The 22,482-nt window shown below is 44.8% G+C and overlaps 3 protein-coding genes and 1 long non-coding RNA gene across 5 annotated transcripts; 2 read left to right on the top strand and 2 right to left on the bottom strand.

Annotated features, from left to right (window-relative positions):
• The first annotated feature begins 42 nt into the window (after nucleotides 1–42).
• On the top strand, nucleotides 43–1,966 carry LOC4802839 (WD repeat-containing protein 55 homolog). Its single transcript, XM_001359638.5, has 2 exons — nucleotides 43–189; nucleotides 248–1,966. Exons 1-2 carry the CDS (start codon nucleotides 182–184, stop codon nucleotides 1,749–1,751), a joined length of 1,512 nt encoding a protein of 503 aa, XP_001359675.3. The 5' UTR covers nucleotides 43–181; the 3' UTR covers nucleotides 1,752–1,966.
• A 279-nt stretch (nucleotides 1,967–2,245) lies between these two features.
• On the bottom strand, nucleotides 2,246–7,138 carry LOC4802838 (uncharacterized). Its single transcript, XM_033385877.1, has 5 exons — nucleotides 6,900–7,138; nucleotides 5,209–6,836; nucleotides 3,148–5,148; nucleotides 2,953–3,077; nucleotides 2,246–2,873 (listed from the first exon to the last, which is right to left on the bottom strand). Exons 1-5 carry the CDS (start codon nucleotides 7,012–7,014, stop codon nucleotides 2,711–2,713), a joined length of 4,032 nt encoding a protein of 1,343 aa, XP_033241768.1. The 5' UTR covers nucleotides 7,015–7,138; the 3' UTR covers nucleotides 2,246–2,710.
• A 1,039-nt stretch (nucleotides 7,139–8,177) lies between these two features.
• Lk6 (Lk6 kinase) lies at nucleotides 8,178–20,633 on the bottom strand. Of its 2 annotated transcripts, none has more exons than XM_001359636.4 (6): nucleotides 19,592–20,633; nucleotides 13,751–13,930; nucleotides 13,176–13,687; nucleotides 12,883–13,105; nucleotides 12,598–12,808; nucleotides 8,178–12,525 (listed from the first exon to the last, which is right to left on the bottom strand). In XM_001359636.4, exons 1-6 carry the CDS (start codon nucleotides 19,773–19,775, stop codon nucleotides 10,131–10,133), a joined length of 3,705 nt encoding a protein of 1,234 aa, XP_001359673.4. In that variant the 5' UTR covers nucleotides 19,776–20,633; the 3' UTR covers nucleotides 8,178–10,130. The 2 variants fall into 2 exon arrangements, with proteins under 2 accessions (XP_001359673.4, XP_003736838.3); XM_003736790.3 differs by lacking the exon at nucleotides 19,592–20,633 and adding an exon at nucleotides 16,400–16,912 and having other exon boundaries at nucleotides 8,241–12,525.
• Nucleotides 16,678–17,090, top strand: LOC26531954 (uncharacterized). The gene is made up of 2 exons (XR_001451938.2): nucleotides 16,678–16,817; nucleotides 16,888–17,090. It is a non-coding gene; the product is annotated as an uncharacterized lncRNA (long non-coding RNA).
• Nucleotides 20,634–22,482: the final 1,849 nt, after the last annotated feature.

The following is a 22,482-nucleotide window of genomic DNA, read 5'->3' as shown; positions in this document are numbered from 1 at the left end:
TGAAATTGTACAGGAAATCTAGCTGAAAGTAGCCACATGAGCACACATACATAGGCTGCAAACAGCTGTAAAGGCTGCTACATGTGTTGTGCGTTCCATGCTTCTTCTTGCTTCTTCTGGTATCTATTAAACAAAGCGTGGCGTGGTAAATAATACTTGAGAATTTGAGCGACTAACTAGTATGCATACGTGAGTGTTTAGTCGAACGGAATCATTGATTTATCGTACTCACACGCATGTATTTCAGGCATAACAACTTCAAGACTCCCTCAGATGCTGATGAGCTTGATGATTTGGACGACGATATGGTTATTGGTGTCATAGAAGAGATCGCTCAGGAGGCTCTTGTGGGGGAGGACGAGTCGGATAGCGACATCGACGAACATGATCTGGCGGATATGGGGGCGCCAGAACCCAATCCGAATGCAGATGAAAACGAGAGCATTAGCAGCGACAGCAGCTTTGATCCCAATGCGGAGGACTCCTCCGACTCGGATGACTCCATGCTAGAGGAGGACGAGGCGGAGGGAGCTAGTAGCGGGGAGGCGACAAGCGCTAAGCGGCGCAAGGATGACAACGATGGTCCATGCGGAAGCGCAGGCGATTCGGCAGCTTTTGATCTAGACGATCTGGATGATGAGACAGACGAAACAGTGCGTGCTATTATAGCTGCCATAAAGAAGCCTCGCAGTGCCCCACCGGAAATAAAGCTTGAAGACTTCATCACGGATGTTTGCTTTCACCCCGACCGAGATATCATTGCGCTGGCTACCATAATAGGCGATGTCCATTTGTACGAGTACGGCAATGAAGGGAACAAGCTGCTGCGCACTATTGAGGTTCATTCCAAGGCCTGTCGTGACGTGGAATTCACTGAAGACGGCCGCTACTTGCTGACTGCCTCCAAGGATAAGTGTGTGATGGTCACAGATCTCGAGACGGAGAAGCTAAAGAAGCTGTATGAGACGGCCCACGACGATGCCATTAACAAACTGCATGTCCTAGACGAGAACCTCTTTGCCACTGGTGACGATGCGGGGACAGTAAAGCTCTGGGATCTGCGCACCAAGAATCCAATATTTGAGCTCAAGGAAGTGGAGGATCAAATAACACAGATGATAACCAACGACCAGAAAAAACTGCTGCTGGCTACCAGCGCCGACGGCTATCTAACCACATTCAACATCGCTGCCCGAAAGCTCTATGTTCAGTCAGAGCCGTACGAGGAGGAGCTCAACTGCATGGGCATCTATCGGGGAAGCTCCAAGCTAGTGGTGGGCACCTCCAAGGGCAAACTGTATTCCTACAATTGGGGCTATTTCGGCTACCACTGCGACATGTACCCCGGCATCAAGAGTCCCGTAAGCCTCATGATACCCATTACCGATCGCATCGCTTGCGTGGCCGGAGAGGATGGCAATATAAGAGCCTGTCATATCACACCTTACCGAAACCTTGGCGTTGTCGGCCAGCATAATATGCCAATTGAGTCGCTGGACATCAACACCAACGGGGAGCTGCTGGCCTCATCTTCGCACAACAACGATGTACGCTTCTGGAATGTGAAGTATTTCGAAGACTTTGGCGACATCAAGTACAATGACAAGCACAATGCCTATAAGGAGAAGCGTCACAATTTACCCTCTTCCAAGTGCACCAACGCGTCGGACTTTTTCTCCGATCTAACCAAAGAAGATGAGGACAATGCGGACAATAACGACGCAGCCGCTGGACCCAGTAATTCGGCCTAACCTAAAGCCGCTTTCTTACTAGGAAATATCTCCCCCGTATTTTACAATAAGGTTTCGACCTAACGAAACACCGTTTTAAAACAAAACTACTTGTAGCCATAGGTTTTAAAAATTTTGCACAAAATCATACAATATAAACAATGTTGAGATGTTTCAATTTCGCCATCAATTGTTACCGGTTATGAATAAATTCACGAAATAGAATCCAATCCGAACATCATCACGTCGCTGAGCCTTTCTTCTCTGGCAGTAAGCCCCCTCTGTTCCCAGGTGGGCACTTGATTTCATTTTGTTTATTGAATTATTCAAGCTCTTTAAAACTGTATCGACTCAAAATCACTTATATGGCACGCACGATATGAGATATGGGATTGAGCAATTAATTGGATAAGGAGAAATCGAAATCTCTAGTTCAACTAAATCTTTCTTTTCTTTTGGGGATAAATGAAAAAACGTAACAAAAAGAATCGTTGGCCATTCTGGAAAATACTTAGTTGAGTTAAACAATATAATATTTTACTAAATCATAATCGTTTGTCGTCTTAAAAATTGAAATGCTCTATGGGGGGCTGGGGTTCTATGCTATAACAATTTAAGCATTTATGAAATTCTTATCACAAGAATTTTGTTTCACAAAACGTGGATAATTTGTACATATTTATAGTAAATTAAAAGCCAAAAACACTTAAAATAATTTTACTCTAAAAAGGTTTTGGGGGGGGAGAGAGACATAGCTTTTTTGATATTCAAACACGACACTGAAAATTTTCTTAGTGTTCCGCCAGCTACAATTGTCGTAGTGTCGTCGGGAGTGGGGGATTGGGTATTTAACATTTTTTAAGTGTTTTTCGAATGTGTTTTTTTGTAATTAGTTTTGCAATATAACGATGTTAGTTAACGCTGGCCCGGCGAACTCAGTCCAAAGTTCAGTTTTACATGAAGATTCCATGCACACAATGTCATAAGGCGGCGGCATTGGCGGCATCAGTGACCCCACTGGAGTTGAGTGCGTCATTCGCCATGTGGGTCTCGATGTCGACTCGGCAAATCGGGCAGTGTTTATTGGTGACTAACCATTGATCAACGCAATCGGTATGAAATAGATGCATACAGGGAAGGCGGCTAGAAGAGCATAGAAAAACCCCACTTGTATTACCATTGCCCTGAACTGACACTCTCTTAAGAATCTTAAGAAACTTACCGCACATCGTTCTCGATCTCGAACAGAGACAAGCATATAGCACACTTCTCCGCGTCCTCGTCTGATTCGCTGGGTCGACGCAAACGCCGGTACTTGTGGGGCAAGGTATTGCGCTCAATTGTTTCCTACAAGAAAGTAAGAAAAAATAACCATGAACCCGAATATTTTGCATGTTTTAGCTGCCATCTGGCTCACCAAAGTGGCCCCCCGATTTGGACGTGCTGCTCCAATCACTATCCGTGAGCCGAGCGACAGCGGCGTTGCAAGTCCAATTTCCAAATGCAGCGGCGAGTAATGATGGTGGAACATATGATGATGGATCGCACGCTGACGCTGCAGATGCTGCAGAACCGGCGGGGACTGCTGCTGGGCCTGAGGCTGCTGGTGCTGCACTTGCATATGTCGCAAGTTTGACTGAGAGTGCTGTGGCTGGGCAACGGATACGGTCGTGGCCTGGCCACCACTGGAAGGTATCTGCTGGGACGGAGCCGCAGCACTGGCATTGCCATCGTAGGGCGGATAGTAGGCCGGATCCAAGCTAGAGACCGGGCCGTTCCTGGCATGCACGCAATTGCAAATGCTGTGCAGGTAGCGGGTCCGCAGACTGCTGGTCAAAATGGGAGCATTCGAGGAGAGATCAATGGGCGTGGGCGTCATGTGGCGACGGTGCATTTCCTGCATGCTCTGCTGGCGATACCACAGATTCTGATGTACCGGATATGGCGGCGCCGGTGTCAGCGAGGTGGCCACAATGGCACTTGCTCGATGAGGGGGATGTATGTGCGCGTGCATTTGATTTTGTGGGGCCTGATGACCTTGATGCGGCTGCGGCTGATAATGCTGCCGATTGCTGTACGCTGCCTCCGACCGTCGCACGCTGAAAGGCGGGGAGCCACAGTAGGGAATGGTGGATCGACCCGAATACATTTCCAGCGGCGGAGGAGGCGAGACACCAGCAGCTGCCAGATTACCATTAGTCGTTGCCACAGGCGGTGGCTGGCTCACCAAGCCGACAGATGAGGCGGCATTTATAGCATGGGCCATGGGATGGGCTCGGGGCACGATGGGGAGAGGTGATTGGCCTCTATCCAACCGATTATCCATGCTGGTTTCTGTCTCATTGTGAACACTGGCCAGGGACAGGAGCTCGCTGAAGGATTGAGCTTGGGCCGCAGCCGCTGTTGCCGCCACAGCGGCAGCACTCATAGCGCCACTTAACGAGCTCCGGCTGCTACCGCCTTGTCCGCCCTGATAGTGCGGATGCGGATGTGGATGTGGATGCGGATTTGGGGGCTGCGGACCATGTGGATGGGTGGGCGAATACACTGCTTCCATTACTGTGGGCAGTGGAGTGATCGCATAGTGAGGCACGTAATACGGCTGATAACGATGGTAGACGTTTGCTGGACTAGTGCGTCTACGTTGTGACTGCTGGCTCGATTGCTCGGCGGAGCCAGAAGTCGTAGTGGGGGCGGCTCTGGGCATACGACTGTAGCCCTCTGTGGGCGTGGTCTCTGGCGCCGCTCCAAAGAGCCACATGGATGGAGGAGTGATCGGTTGAAAGTACCGCTGCGAGTCCAGGGTGGGACACCGAGGAGTGCAACCTGCAGTTTGACGAGGAAAATAGTTACTCGCTGCCGGACCGGGCTCTTCCATCAGCGGGGCGGGTGCTTGCGTATGATTATGATCGTAGCTGTAGTTGTGATCGGTAATGGCCGTTCGATCCGGCAGCCCTCCGCTATAGAAGCCAAATGAGGTGCCAGCATTGCTCGGCTCTGTCCGGCGGTCCCTTCGAGGGTATGGAATGGAGTAGGCATAGTTGAAAATGGGACGTCGTTCCAGGGCTGCAAGTGGCTGTTCCCACATATGCTCATGTTCCCGTGCCCATTCCCGGGCTCGCTGCTGTTGTGTTTCATTAACGGCGGCATCATCATCAGATGTCAAATCAATCGAGAGTATTGGCTCTCGTGTCGAGTGCACAAACACCACATCGTCATCATTGGAGTCGGATGACCAATCGTCCAGTTGCAGATCTGGAGCAGTGAGCACAACATCACCGCGGTTCAAATTGTTACGCCTGCCCGTGGAAGTGGAAGCCTGATTCTGGGTCTCCCCAGGGGACTGCCTCTCTCTTGGTCTACCCACATAGGTAATCACGCAAGATCCGTTCAAGGGCTGCTGCGTCTGCTGTGAGGTCTGTAGGAGGTGGCACACATGTAAGACTGCATAGGATGTTTCTAGTATGCAATTACTTACCTGCTGTAAGGAGCTACTCGCGGGCTCGGCATAGGTGGGATGCCTTGTCCTGCCCGGCAAAAAGGAATTAAAGTTCGTCGGCGACAGTTTTGTGGTGGAGTGGGAAGAGGATGCTCCTTGAACCTCCAAGCGCGGTTGTTTTCTGGGTGGATGCGCAATTTCGTCAATGGAACGCACACGATTTCGAATAATACCACTGTTTACATTGGCGCCATGGGAGCTTCGTTGGCCTGTGGTTTCTTGTCTCCGTCTCTGCTGCTGCACCTGCTGCTGCTGCTCCTGTTGTTGCCCATGCCCCTGCTCCTGCTGCTGATGCTCTTGCTCCTGATCCGATGTAGTGGACGGAGACAGAGCATCAGCAGCAGACGCATCAGACGATCTCTGAGGCGGTCGAAGAGCCCCGCACAGATCTCTAGTCCCATAATCCACACTGCAGGTTGTGTGTGTCGCCGTAGAACAAGAAGCGCCGGACACAAAAGTGCTATCTGGAGGCGCCCTCGTCGACACATCTCTGCGGCTATTGTAGTAGTTATGATCTGTATGCCGATCAGTCAGGTTTTTGTTGGTGTTGTTGCCCCGTACAACAGGTTCAGCCGGTTTTGATTGGGGAGGACGATTACGCATGCGAAGATCCCAGCCATCATCGCTACTATCGTTCTCAGGCTCCAAGACGTTCGCGAGCTGCTGGTAGCTATTAAATAAATTTGTCTGCTGTCGCCGAGCTTGGGCACTAGTGCTCGGTGTGGCGTCTAGTTCAGTGGCCGAAGAGGAGGAAGAAGCATCCCCGTTGCCGTTGCCGCTTCCGTTTCCGGAGCGATTTGCTGCCTGCATTGCCTTCTTCTTGTGAGCCTGTAACGCCGACGTGGTTGTAGTCGTATTGGTAGTGCGAGTGTTTGCAAACTGAACGTGCTCTGTATCAGAAGCACTGGATGTCACATCATCGTAGGCACTGGAAAGACCAGAGCTCTGGGGAATATTGCTACTACTGGCCTCAAAGGGGCTGATGCTCAGCAGCGAACTGGAGGGCATCTCGTAAACCACTGCGGAGGCATCCATTGCGTGGTCTTCAATGGCTGCAGCTGGCCAAGTGCCGTTGCCAGAGGCAGAGGCCACCACTGAATGTGCATGTGCATTTGCATTTTCATTCTCATTGTCATTGTCCTGTTGCAACGACAAATGCTCCCTCAGTGTTTCAGTCTTCTGTTGTTTGGGATTTGGAATGAGTCCGGGACCGGAGTTAACCGTCGTCGTTGGCAGAGTCGACCCAGTCGATGTCGACGATGAGGGCAGCTCAAAGAACTGAGGCGGTGACTCTTGAGGCAGGCTCTGAGTGGAATGCACCTGGTCTGCGTACCGACTGGTGCTGGCCGCAGGTGACACCTGACAGCGGCACAAAGTTGTGACAGAACTGCACTTGTCGCATCGACCAGAACTCGTCCTATAGCTTGAGCTGGCTATTTCGCGATGTGATGCCACCAGGGCCGTATAGGAAGGCGGTGTGTGGGACTGGAACGTGGTAGCACGGCTACTAATCGACTCGGCGGGCGTCGACATGTATGGGCCCATTAGCATGTAACTATCACGCGGCTGTTCATATATGGAGTATAGAGTATACGCAGGGCCGCCATCTGCAAGGGTTCCAAAATATTAGTATTACCCATAACTGGACTGGAACTAAGACTCCCCCTTACGGGTCTCCTGGTCCGGATTCTGACCCACATTTCCGTACGACATGGAAACTCGTGGATGGTGTGTATGCTGCATGTGTGCATGTCTGTGTCCAAACTCCTCCTGCTCATTTTCCATGGCTGCTTGTGGATTATTTGTCAGACAAATCCGAATCACAAGGAATCGTTCCTACACTGTCCTGAAAGCACAGAATACGAGTATACATCTGTTCGAATGTGTAAAGCAACATATAACGACAGAACAGTCTCGGCTGGCTATACATACTATATGTGTCCACATACAATGTACACATATGTAAATATATTACATTGCCTATACACATCCGCACAACATTGCACGCACAACAAATTTGCAATATTGATTTATTACTTTTGAAAAGGGAGGAGCAGGATCAGGAAGGGGACAGAACAGAAACAGAAGCAAAACTGTCACTTGAAAAGGCAGTGAAAATACGTACATCGAACCGAATGAATACCCTAAAATACTTTACTCCAACCATGGAATACACACTCCAATTGGCCAGTGGCCATTTTTCGTCCAACTAATGACCAACAATTAGCCAGTTTTAGGCAGCAGATTGCACACTTATCCAAACAGCTGTGGAAATTTCGACCCACCTGCTGCTGCTTCTTCTCCTGAACCCCTTTTTAACATCGAAAATTATTATTATTAATTTTTAGACCATAGTTTACTCGCGAAGCAGTGTGACCGTATACAAATAATCCCATACACCCATGAAATTCTGAAATCGATAAATTTTCTTCTCAGCTGATTTGTGGCTCGATACCCAAATTCAAAAATCTTACGTTCCGTTCGTTATCTACTTTGTTCGAATCCTAAATCCCCCATCTGGGAGGAATTGTTTATAGCAAGTCTGACGCAAGGAATTATAGAGCTGCGCCCCTCAACACGGATTTATGGGGCGTAGATTAACTATTCCTTGTAGGAACACTTTAGGGTCTGGTCTGGTCCTCTACCATAACATATCCACCACTAGTTTCGTTGCTCTTCTTAAATCACATGCCTTCCCCAAGATAAGTAATTGTATTTGTGTTTTGAATGCATGCTAGTTAGTTTAGTTATAACATTTAACTTTCTTGCATGTGTGTCATGCGGCAGTGTCCCTCGGCCGGTAACATACACATGTAGGTACAATCAAACAAACAGTTTCAGTTGGCTGATTGATCTGCTTATTGAGCTTTTTCTTTGTTTTTTTACGGCCATATATGCATTAAATAATTGAAGTCCTGATGCTTGACTTTGAGACTAACAACACAAGATTTAACATTTTGTATATTTTGCATTTTTATTGACTTTTTTTATGTATAAAACAATATCGACTCTTTCGTTTGTTGAAGGTTTACTTTATCCTTGTCGCATTTTTATTTTCCTTTTATTTATAGCTCTTGCAGCAATTATGTTTAAACAAATTTGTCATACAAACATTTCAATTAATTGTATTATTCAGTTGATTTATCAATTAGTTGCACTTTTACTCTCCACTTTCCCCTCTGTCCGGTCGGTCGGTCGGTCTCTTGTTTTTTTCGACACTCTCTCTAAAGCAGCTCTTAACCAGTGTTCGGTTCGGTTCGGTTCGTGTTCAACAGCTTAATAGATTACTCGTAACGTAAGTTTAACGGACATTCGAAAACTAAGGATTTCATCTCAAATGAGTGTAGTAGTATCGTATCTTAGTTAATTTGTTTTTTGTTTCGTTGCGAAACATTCCTCACAGCTTAACCAATAAAAACGAATGCGATTCCATATGCTCAAATTGTTTTAATGCAAACCTAATTGCTTCTGTAGGAATAGATCAATAGTTAAAAGTGTTCTGGACGCCGTCGTTTTATAAATTGTATGTTCTTCAACTTTAACTGAACTCGAACTCGATGCTGTTTTCCCATCGTTTCATCTTCGTTTCATTTATAGATTTTATAATAAGGATTTTTTGAGTTTTTTTTATACTTTTTTTGTATTTTTGTTGGGTTTTTTTTGTTTTGTTTTAGATGGAAGTTTTCAGTGTAAGTTACAGTTTACTGGAAAAATAGAAGTATTGATGGATTGATGCACTTGACATTGATTTTGTGGGACGTAAACAAATAAAGATTGTGGAAACTTCCTCCTCCTCCTTCTGGCGGCCTTAACAGTACTTTGAAGTGTGGTGTGGTTGTTGTTGTTGTTGTTGATGGCACAGCGTCATTTGATAGATAGATTTCTTCAGGTGCATTTACATTTACATTTTATATCACAATTTTTGTTAAATATTATCATAATTATGTATTTAACACAATTTCTTTTGTTTGTTTGTTTTACCTTTATTTACGCCCAGCAAAAATTGTTCAGCATCGTTAAATGTCAAGAACAGAACCCTTAGGTTTCTCTATAGTGCTCGTGTTTTTTGTGTTGTGTGTTAGTGGGTGTACATTTCAATGTAGAATCTTTTTCTTTTGTCAGGGCTTAAAAAAATATACACTCTCCAAAAGTTTTCGAAAGAATGCTTGTAGCGGACCAAGAAATTTCAACAAATGTGACGAAGGGCAGTCTTGAAACAGGAATAGACATATCTGCTCGCCGGAGTTTCTTGAAAATATCTTAGTCATCGCTTAAGCTATGCCTGTGGCTGTTTGGATGTGTTTCTTTATAATTATTGAACTCGATTTCTTTCTCTTGTCATCGGTTTTTCGAAACATAAAGAGACTACAAAAATTGTCAGAAGTTACATGGAAATAGTACAGGATTATAGGACAGAAAAATGTTAAATTGTTAATGCATCTCTCGCTTAAACACTTCTTGTATTCGTTTTTATTTTTCATAATAAAAAATTATAGTTCAATACAAATTACAATTTTTGAATCTTTTTTATAAAAAAAGTACGTTTTTTTTATCTTGAACGACTTTGGCTTTTCGTTTCCAAACAGCGTAGACAATTGCTCTTTGAAGGCCAATTCCATTCGCTCTTACAATCTTCTTGCTCCTTCCTTACCACAATTTTATATCTGTATCTGTATTTGTATCTGTTACAATGACGGAATTTTAAGTAGGATTTTTCGCTTTTGCGTTTCACGGTTTAATGAAATGTTGCACCAAACAAAGCAAAGTTATAGAACTGGAAAGTTGAATTTGAGAATGTGCGTAGAAAACGCCACAAAACTATGCATTTTGGCGCAGTTATGAAAAAAAAAGATACACATTTCGAAAAGCGGAAAGGCGGCATAGGGCATGGGGCCACTAGCCTATCCACTAGCAGTTGCAGCTTCACAATACTCTGACAGATCGTGGGCTCGCTGTTGCTGCCGCATACGCCGCTGCAGCAGCAAGCTCTCGCTTGGCGGCGAAAGACCAATGCGGATGTTGGGCAGCTCCTCCATCAGCTGGGCTGCCTGCAAATGGACCGGTTGTGAATGGGCAAAGCGACCACTGCCAATTCGTGGCTGCTGTTGATGATGGGACCGATGCACAGCGGCACGCGACTGCGAGTGCGGCGGATTCATTCCACAGCTGCGCATTGGGGGGGCATTTGCATAGACGCAGTCCTGGCGCCAGTTGCGGATCTCGGATGATGGCAACGTTGACTGCTCATCGGATGGGGGGGAGCCGCCACTGCCGCTGCTGCTGCCAGCGCTGTTGTTTCGCTGCGGTGGTGGCTGCATTAATGGAGCTACCTTGTAGCCAGCGGCACCGCCGCTGTGCGAGAAGCTACCCAAATAGTTCCGCTGCTGGTTGCCGTAGTGGCCACCGCCGCCGCCAGTGCTAAAGGGCGGGCGGTACCTCCGATAGCCAGCGGCCGGCTGCTGCTGCTCCGAGTGATGAGTGCGGTAGCGCCAGTTTTCTGGTTGCCTTTGACCCAAAACCGACACCGAGACCGGACCCTGACCCTGACCTTGGTACCGTGGCACAATGTATCGTTGCTGCTGCTGCCGCTGGCGCTGCTTTCGTGTATAGGCACTGGAAATAGATGGCAGCGGTTGCTTAAACACTGTTGAGCTATTGCACTGTGGCTCCATTTCATCCTCTCCTTCTCCCTCGTCATCTTCATCGTAGTCATCGTCATCGTCCTCATCCTCGTCTATGTCGGCATCCTCGTCGTTCTGATATGCATCGAGTGCAAAATAAACATTACGTGTTGGTTTGCTGTAGACGACTGTCTGTTGCTGTTGCTGTTGTGTTTGCTGTTCGTGTGTTTTACCAAAAGTCGTTCGCATTGTTGTCTCCTCAGCTGCAGCTGCAGTTGTCGTCGTTGGCGCGTTTTTGATCGCTTTCAAATCATCATCATCTCTATTATCGATTGGTGGGCATGTTGCTGCTGCTGCTGCTACTGCTGGTGTTGCTGTTGTTGTTGGTTGCACTGCCGCTGAGTCGACAACAATATTTGCAGTCTCATAAATTTCAGGTAGCTTTTCATTTAAATCACTAATACTATCCAATAGTTTAACATCATCATCATCATTATCATCGCCAGTTTGCTGCTGCTGCTCACATTGTTGCTTTTTTATGTTGGTTTTAATGTGTGTTGTTGTAGTCTTAACTGGTGTTTGCTTCTTGTTATTATCGGTGATGGTAGTAGCACTAATATCACTTGATGGTCCTTGCTTCTCAGCTCCATCAACATCATCCTGCTCTTTCGTCTCCGTCTCCGTATCTGTATCCTTCTCCTTCTCCATCCTCTCCTTTATCCACATCTTATTCTCCTGCGCATCATTGCGCATTGTTGTTGTTGTTGTTGTTGTGAGTTTAGCAAATTCACTTTGCTTCGATTTTTCGATATTATCCATAATAAGATCTTTCTCATAAACATAACCATTCTCTGGCTGCTGTTCGATTTCATTGGCTTCGCCAAATTGTTCCACTTTAGCTTTCAATTGGTTTCGATTGTCAGCATATTTATTTCGTTCTTCCTCCTTCTCCTCCTCTTCGTTCTCTTCATCATTCTTCTCCTCCTCCTCTTCCTCCTCTTCGGCAATATCATCGACGCGTTGCTGCTGCTGCTCGTACAAATAGTCATCGCCCTCATCTTCGTCCAACTCGCGCCAATAATGCTTATAATGTTGATAGTCCTCGCTCTCTCCCTCATCGCCCTCGCTGACGCTCTCCCTGTAGCGATCCTCGTGATCATCGCCGAGCGACTCCTCCTGCTGTTGCTGAAGCTCGCGCTGCTGCTGATAGCGACGTGTCGACTTGGCCCACTCGTCGTCATCATCATCCAAACGTCCAAAGGCCTCGAGTGCATCATCGTCATCGTCCTCCTCGTGAACATTCAACGTCTTGAATCCTCCACTGCTTGGATATATCGCAGATGCGTTGCGTGAAGCATTCCTGGAAGAGTGACGGCTGCTCGTCCGCTGGCCATGAATCGAGGACATACGCCCTCCATAGCTAGACAAGACTCCAGCCACACCAGCCACAGATGCTGGTGCTGTGCGCTGTGAACGATTGCGAGTGTAATGAGAGGGCGGCTTGGGATTATAGTTCTCATCGCTGTAGGCATCCATGTAGGCCTGTGATGGCTGGTAGATGTTGGGACGCTCCTTCATGTAGTCGTAGCGCATGGAGAAATGCTGCAAGATCACGCGCTTAACGGCCATGGCGGATTCGGCAAACTGCGAAATTTCCCTCGCCGACTGGTGATTGCTAAAAGCCACAATATAAGAGATACGATACATCAACAACTGTCGCGATCCTCAGTGTTCTATTACTAATTACCGTCGAATATTGCTTGGGGTATGCAATGCCTTGTGGCGGCCAGACTGCCTGCTGGTCGGCGGCTCATGCTCGCACATACGAATCCAATGATGGTTCAACACAGCCTCGGCGCTTAGACGCTTAGAGGCCTGCTTGACAAGCAGACGACTAATCAGGTCTTTGGCCTCATCGCTTACATCGTGCCACTCGGCCTCCGGAAAGCTAAAGGATCCTGGAACAGACACACGACCATTTTAAATCAAACATTAAAGCTGAGCCAAATCTAGGCGAACGGCGACGACTTACCCTCTTGAATGGACTCGAATAGGAGCTCCTGGCAGGTGCGGCAGTTCTCACCGCGATTCCAGCCGCAATCCTCTCCACAGTTGCCCGAAAATGGCGGATAGCCACAGAGCAGGATGTAAGCAATGACTCCCAAGGACCACAAATCGCACCTCTTGTCGTAATAGTTTGCCTCGCCCACAAACAAGTCGACAACTTCGGGGGCCATAAATTCGGCGCTTCCGACCTGTTAAAAGAGGAACAAAACGGGCGATTAGGATCGTTAGACCAGATCAGATTTATTCGGGTTTAATTACCGGTGTCAGTAGCTGGGGAGTGGCTGCTGGCGAGGAGACATCCGTGGTGAACTTGATGCCAGAGCCCAGATCAAAGTCGCAAATCTTGATCGGACACAGCGAGTCGGTTTTCACGCACAGAATATTCTCCGGCTTGAGATCACGGTGGGCAATGCCCTTCTTGTGCAGAAAATCCAATCCGGAGGCAATTTCCTTGATTATCTGCGCAGCCTCGTGCTCCGAGAAACAGATGTGCTCCTGGATGCGCGACAGCAGAGGGCCGCCATTGATTTTCTCAAACACCAGGTAAAACTTCTCGTCGTCTTCGAAGAACTCGATCAATTGCAAGATGCCCAGATGTCCCTGACAATGGTGGAATGTCTCCACTTCTCGGAAGACACGCGCACGCGCATGTCCCGGTATCTTATCAATAACCTTCACAGCATATTCCAAGTCGGTGTAAATGTTAACGCAAGTTTGTACCGAAGCGTAAGCGCCCTCGCCAAGTATTTCGCCGGTCAGCTTGTAGAGTTCTAAGAAGAGGTTGCAAATACAATAGAAATATGCCTACATATTTGCTGCACCACTCTACTAACCTTGAAACGTTGACGAATGAAGGGAGGAACTGATGCGTTTCTTGCGGCGCTTCTTCTGCATCTCCTCCTTGTGCCGGTTGAGCTCGACCTGCCGCTCCACCTCGGTCATGTTGGGTGCTTCACTCGACTCATTGCCCGACACATCCTCGCTACTGTAGCGCGTCAGCTCATTTTGGCCGTCTATAACGAGATCGAGATCAGACATGAACCGATATGCTGTTATTATTTTTCTGTTCCCTATTTATCAATGCATAAAAATAGTAGCGAAGGAATTCAAAATAAGAAATACTTTTGCCCAACTGCGTAGAAAGCAAATCGCGTGTCGTAAACAGGTCGCAGCCGCCGCAGCAGCAGCACCAGCAAGTGGTTATAAAATATGTAAAAAATAAATAATACGCGCACACAAAGGTTTATAGAAAAGTTCTGGATGGAAATATACAGAGGTTTGTCTGAAGCTAAGTCAGGCAGCCGGTCACAGCACACCACACCATACCCGAGGGCGATAGGAGTATGGGGGACGGCTGACAATCAGCTAGCTTGATAGCTTTTTTTTCTTTTCTCTTGTCGACTATTTAAAGCCCGTTGCACTCCTTGGGGGAATATCTCCACCGAGATCGGAGAGGAAGCAGTTACGCCGCACTTTGCGGTTTAAATAGTAAAATATCTGGTACTTGACTGGTAGATGATGGGCTGTTCTTAATAGACTTAGTTATGGTTCGAGTCTCATCCAAACGGTTTTTGTTGCGACCCCAGGGGGGAAGAGAAGCCGTCATCGCGTCATTCGCCAATAAGCAACGCGTCTCGTCTCGTCTCGTCTCGTCTGTACGACCTCGATGCTGTGCTCTCCCTCTCTTCTTCCGGACTTCCTCTCGCTTGCTTACGTACACAGCACAAAAGTGTGCGCACGGCAGGCGGCTGTCGATTCTTGTCTAAATTTAAATTTGGCCTATTTATTGGGAAGCTTTAATTGTTATCAATTGCGTAGATAACTTTAAAGATACCAAGCAAATATGCAAATTGTGAGCTATGGAATTTTCCCTTCTAAATCACGGGATTGCCGGCCGGCTTTTCTCCCTCATTCCATTCCAATGCATCTTACTTATTGTTTGAAAAGGAGGATTATATGGCTACGATCTGTCTGAATGAAGAAGAACATACAGGTGCAGCTGGGTGCTCAAATCAACTGTCAAGTAAACAAGAGGCTGGCTGATAGCTCGACAATTCACAATCAAGAGCCAGAAAATAACCTTGGAGAATAGAATCGTGGTTTGCGAGCAAACATAATCAAGTTTTCAAAGTGCCATAACAATAAACACACAGTCTACGTATGGAAACGAAACGCAGGAGTGTTTACGGTGGCAAAGATTATGCGAATAAACAAATTGCCGATAAGAGTGAACTACGCAAAAAGCGAGTACTCGTATGGTACAATGATAAATTCAATACAAATTTTAAAAATACATTTTTTTGGAAGATAAAGCCGGGGAATAGAAAATATCCCCTCACTTGTATTGATACAAAAACGAGCTGTAAGTGTATCAGTGTGTAAAGATTGTAAAGTTTCCTCTTCGTACCCTACCCCACGCTTCCCTTGTGCTGCTTTTATCACTAGCATGGACTGCTGATGGAAGGAAAAAAACATGCGGTTCGAGCTTTTCGCAGAGAGAGTGAAAGAAAGAGAGCCCAATTTGTGAGAGCGAGAGCGAACAGCAGATAAGGCGTATCTCTCTTTCGGTATTACTTCATAGCATGGCATGACGAAAGTAAAACAAGGGGACGCAATGAATGAATACACCGTTTGGAGCGCTCTCAAAGTGTCAACTATGGGGAGGAGGAGGAGTGGGGTAAGGATGATCCCTGATCCTATTTAAAGGGATCATAAATGGTGGGGATTGGATCTCCTCCCAGACTGAAGAAGGGCAGACGGCAAGTTCTGTGAGCTGGCACTCTTCTGCTCTTTGCGCCACCTTCTAGTTTTTTGCATCTTGACTTCACGGACAGAAACACACAGCCGCACAGACACAGCCACAACAGCAGGCGCGATATGTGAGAGTGAATGTGTGTTTGTGTTGTAAAGAAGCAGAAAATTATTGCGCAGCAAAATGAAATTGTAAAAGCAAAAATTAAATAAAAATGGCGAACCAACGCAAAAGCGACGACCGACAGAAAAAGAACAATCGAATAAACAGCATGAATACAAAATTAAGAATAACAAGCTAGAATTTAATGCTTACGCCCCCCCCCCCCCCCCCCATACATGTACATACACTTTTACTTTATTTACACTTTCAATATACAGATGATGAACACTGGGTCGAAGATATATACATACATATGTATATAGCCATTGCTTAATAATGCATAAACATTAACACATCGTATCGTCAAATCGAAATTAAAATAGTAGCAACCTGCAAGGAGGTGGCGCAAAAAGTTGCCAAAACAAAAAATAAGAACCGGCATTTTGAAATGTTTCCCATATAACAAATCCATACATTGGCACCGTACTGAAGTACACACACACACAGAGTGAAAACACAGGCATGTGCCGCGCTTCGACAGCGGTATTGGTAGAACTTTTAGAATATAACCCATACACACACACACAACACACACATGTATTTATTTCTACGCTTGTTTTGTATTTACCCAACATGTTTGCTGCGCTGTTGTTGTCGTTGTAGTTGTTGCTGTCGCTCTCTCGCCTTTTAATCGCAACGCAATTTGTCTAAGCAACGCCCGCCTCGGTTCTGTGCGGCACGTTTTTGCAATGCGTAGATAAAATTGCTACCGGTCGGTATTCCGGCTGCTGCTGGTTCCGCTACTTTGTAGTTTCGAAGATTGTATTTGGGGCTAATTTTAACCCTATTTTGGATTGATTTTCAAGTTAAAACGCAAAACGAAGCCGCCTCTGATTTCGATATCCACATCTTATTTCTCACTCACTAGGCCAGTTCTATCCACTAAAATGGCAACAAATCACGATGAGTGGAGCGCACGGAATATTTTCGGCTATAGCTGACTAATGGGTGGAAGATAACGGAATTGGTTGGTGGCTGCGGAAAAGGTTTGGTGCACAATTAAACCAATGGGCGAAAGAAGTAATTTAAAAAATAAAAAACACGGACAAACTTTAGCGGACCTAACGTACTCGGCGCCAACGAGGAAAGAATCGAACACGCGCCCGTTCGCGAACAACGGACAAGCAGCAGCAGCCAAAAAAACTACCGCCGACGTGACGCGAGAGGGAGCTTATTTTGCCGGATGAGAGCGCGCCAGCATGAGAGCGAGAGTGTACTGTTGTTGTGACTTGTAATAAATAAGTGTGCTTATGTATGTATGCCTGTGTATGTTTCTCTCTTTACACGTGCCAAAGAGCTATGTACTGCGGATAGGAAAAGAGCTACGCATAACCAGAAGTCTCCACAAAGTGACGTAGATATCGCTTAAGCATAGCAAATTAGCCACCAATAAGATTCTCTTATGACAAAGGAAATAATAGGGAAACCTGCCGGAAGAATAACAAATTCTGGTTGCACACATGGACGGATCTTGAAGATCAGGTTTGAAATGTTACATGACATTTCCACACAAAGAAATGCATGCGTATATTTATATACGCAACGGTAACCGGAATAATAAAAGTATTTTCGGTTTGATGCTCGTATTATGATTGAAATCACTCGGAACGTCCCGAAAGTTCCCATATACCGCATACCAAATCAACAAAAGGAATCAGCCGATACCTGCGGTGATAACATGGTAAATACAATGTATGTTATGTATATTCATACACACACAAAACAACACACATAAAAGCACAGCAAACAATTAAGAGCGTACGGAAAGCGAGAGAGAGAATAGGAAAAAGAGAGCAACTAAAGCCACATCATTGATTAGCACAACCAGTTTTGACAACAAGTAAAGGCAGCTGCTTGCTTTGTGGTTGTAGCAGCCGAAAACAAAAACAGCAACAGGGAAAATAAAAACAAAGCAGAAGGTGGGCGAAGAGAACGGCGTATCGTGCAGTTAAGAGTGTGTGTTGAAAGAGAAGAAGAAGAAAGACCGGTATGAGTTTAGCATGAATACACCTCTGTTTAGCGAAATCCATACGATACGTGATGCAATGAATACGAAATATACTGTCGAAACTAACACTTTACATATGAGAGCCGAATTACTCCCTAAGAGAGAGAGAGAGAGAGCGGCACAAAAATACAGCATAAATAACCCTATGGTATGGAACGGTACTCTTTGAATCAAAGTGTCGGCTTCTCTTCGCCGCTAGTGCTGCTTCCACAGCTTTTTGAGAGCCACATAATATATTTTTCCCGAATTATTTGTCGGAAATTTGATTAAACAACCACCTTTAAACAGGTAAAAACAAGAAAAAAACAAATACTGATATTTCAAAACTATGAGTAACTAGCGTTTTTATTTTTTTTAGCCTTTTCTGGCCTTTTTTGTCAACGGTAGTTGGCAGCACTGTTTCTCCACTGATTTTTATGTGTGTGGGCAAGCACAAACACCAATGCAGATTCTGTCTCACGTAGCTCATGGGTTTTGGGAGGTGGGATGGGAGCGCGAATAGGGGGACGGACAAACGAAGCACAGACACACCAACACTAATGCGTCGTCGACTTCTATAAAGTGGCCTGATGTGCGCGAATTCTTTCAAAAAGCAAAAACATGGAAAGGGCAAAGGAAATAACATTTATAGTAAATTTATTCGTCTTTTCCCCAAGTAAACAACATACATAAGTTGGCTTGAGTTTCAGCTGACTTTGTTTTGTTAAGCTAAAGGCATTGCCATATGTAAAAATTTCTCTCGCAGGGCTATCAAAGCGGGAGGAGAGCGTAAGGGATTTTAAGAGACGCGAATGTAAAGCTGCACGTAGGCACTGGCTGTCCTCCATGTTTTTATAGCCCAGCATAGAACAGACAATGTACAAACATATTCATATATATGTGTGTACGTGTGCGTGTATTTATTAAATAACATCGCCCTCAATCAAAACACCAGCTTGTACTAGCTTGTGAATTTAATTTCCGCAGAATTGTTTCATTTATGTGGTGTGAGGTTTTAGCTATTCCACTGCTCGTACGATTCGATTCGGTCCGGTCCATTCTATTTGAAATCTGCAATCGGCAATCTGCAGTTGCCCCCAAACTCGGTCAACATAGGAGCGTGTAGGAGGCAAGCAGCCGAGAGGCCGCTCTCATCGCTTTGTCTCTGTTCGCCCGCTCATTCGTTCACTTTGCTTTTTCCCCATTCGCTTTGGCCTGTCGTTCTATTTTGGGTTGCAATAAACGTCATCAAGAGCAATAAACGTCATCAAGGTTACATGTTATATGCAGGCTGTTCTGCCAGCCGCTCTGCCAAATCGTAGCTACCGCTATGAACGTCGTGTCGTTGTTGCAAGCTTTAAAAGTCTGTTACCATTACGTTTTTTTCGAACAAATTGCATGGACTTGTACCGTGGAGTGACTCATGTTATTTTAAATGCCTGACACATTCGACTCGTACTCTTAGATACTCTTTTTGTTTCGTCTAGCTTGATTGGCTCAATAGCAGCAGCTGTTGCTCCCCCCGGTATTTTGTAGAAAAAATAAGAGAAAATGTATTTTCGACCACGTCGATCTTTGCATATGCTCAATGCTCACACAACACATCGTGAACATGTAACAGCTAAAGTTTCTACTAAACAAGAAAGAATCAATCGGAGCACGATGAAACAGAACGGAACAGGGAAGCCGGGCTAAGGAAACGTCGAGAACCTTCCCAACTATCAGTATAATGTTTTACCCCGATTAAGAGCAGTGTAGTCTCTAAATATTCACCTGATTGACTCTGGCTGCAGCTGTTATCCGTGTTGCTGGAAGAAACTCCACTGCCGCATAACCCACTGTCCCCAGAACCTCTGGGGTTGTTGTTGCTCCCATTCCCCACGTTGGCGTTGCGAAGATGGTGTTGCTTCGCGCCTGCAGCAGCTGTGCTGGCATTTTTTTCCTCCAACTCAACCATATTTTCGGGAGTTGGACACTATTTGTAGCCAAAGAATGAACACCAGGCACAGTTTCGGCTTCGCTCCGCGATAGATGAACGCTATAGTAGCAACGCAAAAGAACAGGCTAGAAGGGGGTTTGGTTTGTGACGGCTTCCCCGGTCCGGTCCTCCGCCAGCTGCAAGAAACAGCGTTGATGTCAGCAGCGCTGCTGCTGCTGCTTCGGCTGCGTTGCGCTCTCGCTCTTTCTGCTGCTTCAGCTCATTCAAAATGGTGGCTGGTTGAAAATATTTTTTTCTGCTTGATACTTTTTTTAATCCAATTGCCAAGAAATGCGAGTGTGGTGTGTGAATTAATTTGATTCTTTCGGTTGGGCTGGCTTGGCAATTGTATTCCTGATGGCGACTGCGTAACGACGGGTTTTGGTCAAATTTATTTGTAGTTGGATTGTTGTTGGTGTGGGTGACTGCTGATTTCTCTCATCCCATCGGCAAAGCAAGCAAAATTTTTGGATTTATTCCTTTATTCCGTTTTGGTTTTCGACTTAATTATTTCTTTTTGCGTTTCACCTTTCCTTTGTGGGCTTGTGGCTGGCTGTGCAATAGTTGGGTGTTGTGTGGTGCAGAAGTAATTCTATTGCAATAATTGTGTTGTTTTCTGCTGGAACTGACGGGTGGTGTAGGCTGGTCGTTGTTCAAAATTATTCCTGCTGATTACAACACAAAAAAAATCGCTGAAATAGCGGACAAAAGCCGTTTTCTTTGCGTATTTCGCTTAAAAAGTATCTTTCCCAGCTACCGATCCATTTTTCACGTTCGAAGTTTTTTTTCCGACAGTCAGATAATTCGATAGTCAGGGGGGACCGTGGATTTATCGCTGAAATGTACGGTCAGACACTCGCAAATATACCGTCTCATTTTAAAAATATACCATCAATATACTGACAAATTGAAGTTATATTATACATATTCCTCGTTTTTCCTATTCCATCGAATATTACTAGCTATATGGAACATTTAACCATGCCCACATAATTTTATACGATTGATGAATCAATTCTTTACATGATTGGCCTATTCTACATACTTGCATTTATTGGATTTCTATATAACATTGAAAATTAAATTAATATTAAATGTCACTATCGACAGCAGTGTAACCGCGGACTTATCGTTAAAATATACCGTCCCACAGAAATATTTAAAAATATACCGTCTCATTTTCAAAATATACTGACGAATTCAAGATCTACTGTACATATTCCTCAATTTTGATATTCCTTCGAATATTACTAGCTATATAGAACATTTAGCAATGCCATCATAATTTAATACGATTGATGAATCAATTTTCTATTTAACTGGTGTATTCTTAATACTTGCTTTTATTGCATTTTGCGTAAAAAGAGGTTTTAGCGTTCGAAGTTTTTTTTTCCGACAGTCAGAGAATTCGATAGTCAGGGGGGACCGTGGTTTTATCGATAAAAAATGCGGGCTGGAACGAAGAAATATACCAAAATATACCGTCTCATTTTAAAAATATACCGTAAATATACTGACGAATCCGAGTTTAACTTTACATATTCCTCGTTTTTCATATTCCTTCGAATATTACTAGCTATATGGAACATTTAACCATGCCTACTCAATTTTGTACGATTGATGAATGAATTCTATACATGATTGGCCTAATCGAAATACTTGCATTTATTGGATTTCTATATAACATTGAAAATTAAATTAATATTAAATCTCAGCGATGTTTTTTGAACTAGAGGCGAAGAACTATCGATTGCACTGTCGATGTTTTTCGAAAACCTATCGTATACTATCGATGGTGCCCACTATCGATAGCAGGGTGACCGCGGACTTATCGTTAAAATATATCGTCCCACAGAAATATTTCAAAATATAAGGCCTCATTTTCAAAATATACCATAAATATACTGACAAATTCAAGTTATATTATACATATTCCTCGTTTTTGATATTCCGTTGAATATTACTATCTATATGGAACATTTAGCCATGCCCACTCAATTTTATACGATTGATGAATCAATTCTATACATGATTGGCCTATTCGAAATACTTCCTATTATTGGATTTCTATATAACATTGAAAATGAAATTAATATATGACAAAAATACCATGGGAGCGCGGCGAAAACCAGTATTTCTACAGTATGACCCTCAGAACAGCACCGAAATATACGGTCTCATTTGAAAAATATACCGAGTGGAGCGCGCCAAATCGAACATTTTTGAATGTGAGCGACAAGGATTTAAATGTTGTCAACCGGGCCTTTATCTATGCCCACATAATTTTATCCAATGAATTAAACTATTTTCTACTTGACTGGTTTATTTTAAGTACTTGCTTTCATTGGATTTTGCCGAAAAAGGTTTTAGCGATAAAGGTCAAGCAAAAAAACCGAAAGAGAATAATGCCAAATATTCAGGCAGGCTCCGTTTTTCATTTACTTTTGCGGATTACGTTTTCAGCCAAAACGTTTCGTTTTCGTTTTAAGGTGCTCCAGTTTTCACATATTTTTTTTTATCGATATGTTTCTTTTTTCATCGTTTCTGTCAAACAAAAACGCTTTTATTTTTTCAATTGTAAAATATCGTTCAAGTACCTTTATAACAGAGACTGACTTATTTCTTCATTAATTAAAGCTTGGGATGACAAACATTTCCGCAAGTATGCAGAATATTACCGTTTCAT

Source organism: Drosophila pseudoobscura, chromosome 2 (genome assembly GCF_009870125.1).
Source record: "Drosophila pseudoobscura strain MV-25-SWS-2005 chromosome 2, UCI_Dpse_MV25, whole genome shotgun sequence".
NCBI lineage: Eukaryota > Metazoa > Arthropoda > Insecta > Diptera > Drosophilidae > Drosophila > Drosophila pseudoobscura.
This window is presented reverse-complemented; position numbering and strand designations above follow the sequence as displayed.

Coding starts and splice junctions, on each gene's coding strand:
- LOC4802838 (XM_033385877.1), bottom strand. CDS start 7,014: ATGGAAAATGAGCAGGAGGAGTTTGGACACAGACATGCACACATGCAG. Junction 6,837..6,899: donor GAATCCGGACCAGGAGACCC/GTAAGGGGGAGT, acceptor GAACCCTTGCAG/ATGGCGGCCCTGCGTATACT. Junction 5,149..5,208: donor CGAGTAGCTCCTTACAGCAG/GTAAGTAATTGC, acceptor CACCTCCTACAG/ACCTCACAGCAGACGCAGCA.
- Lk6 (XM_001359636.4), bottom strand. CDS start 19,775: ATGGTTGAGTTGGAGGAAAAAAATGCCAGCACAGCTGCTGCAGGCGCG. Junction 13,931..19,591: donor CTGCAGCCAGAGTCAATCAG/GTGAATATTTAG, acceptor ATCTCGTTATAG/ACGGCCAAAATGAGCTGACG. Junction 12,809..12,882: donor ATTCGAGTCCATTCAAGAGG/GTAAGTCGTCGC, acceptor TGTCTGTTCCAG/GATCCTTTAGCTTTCCGGAG.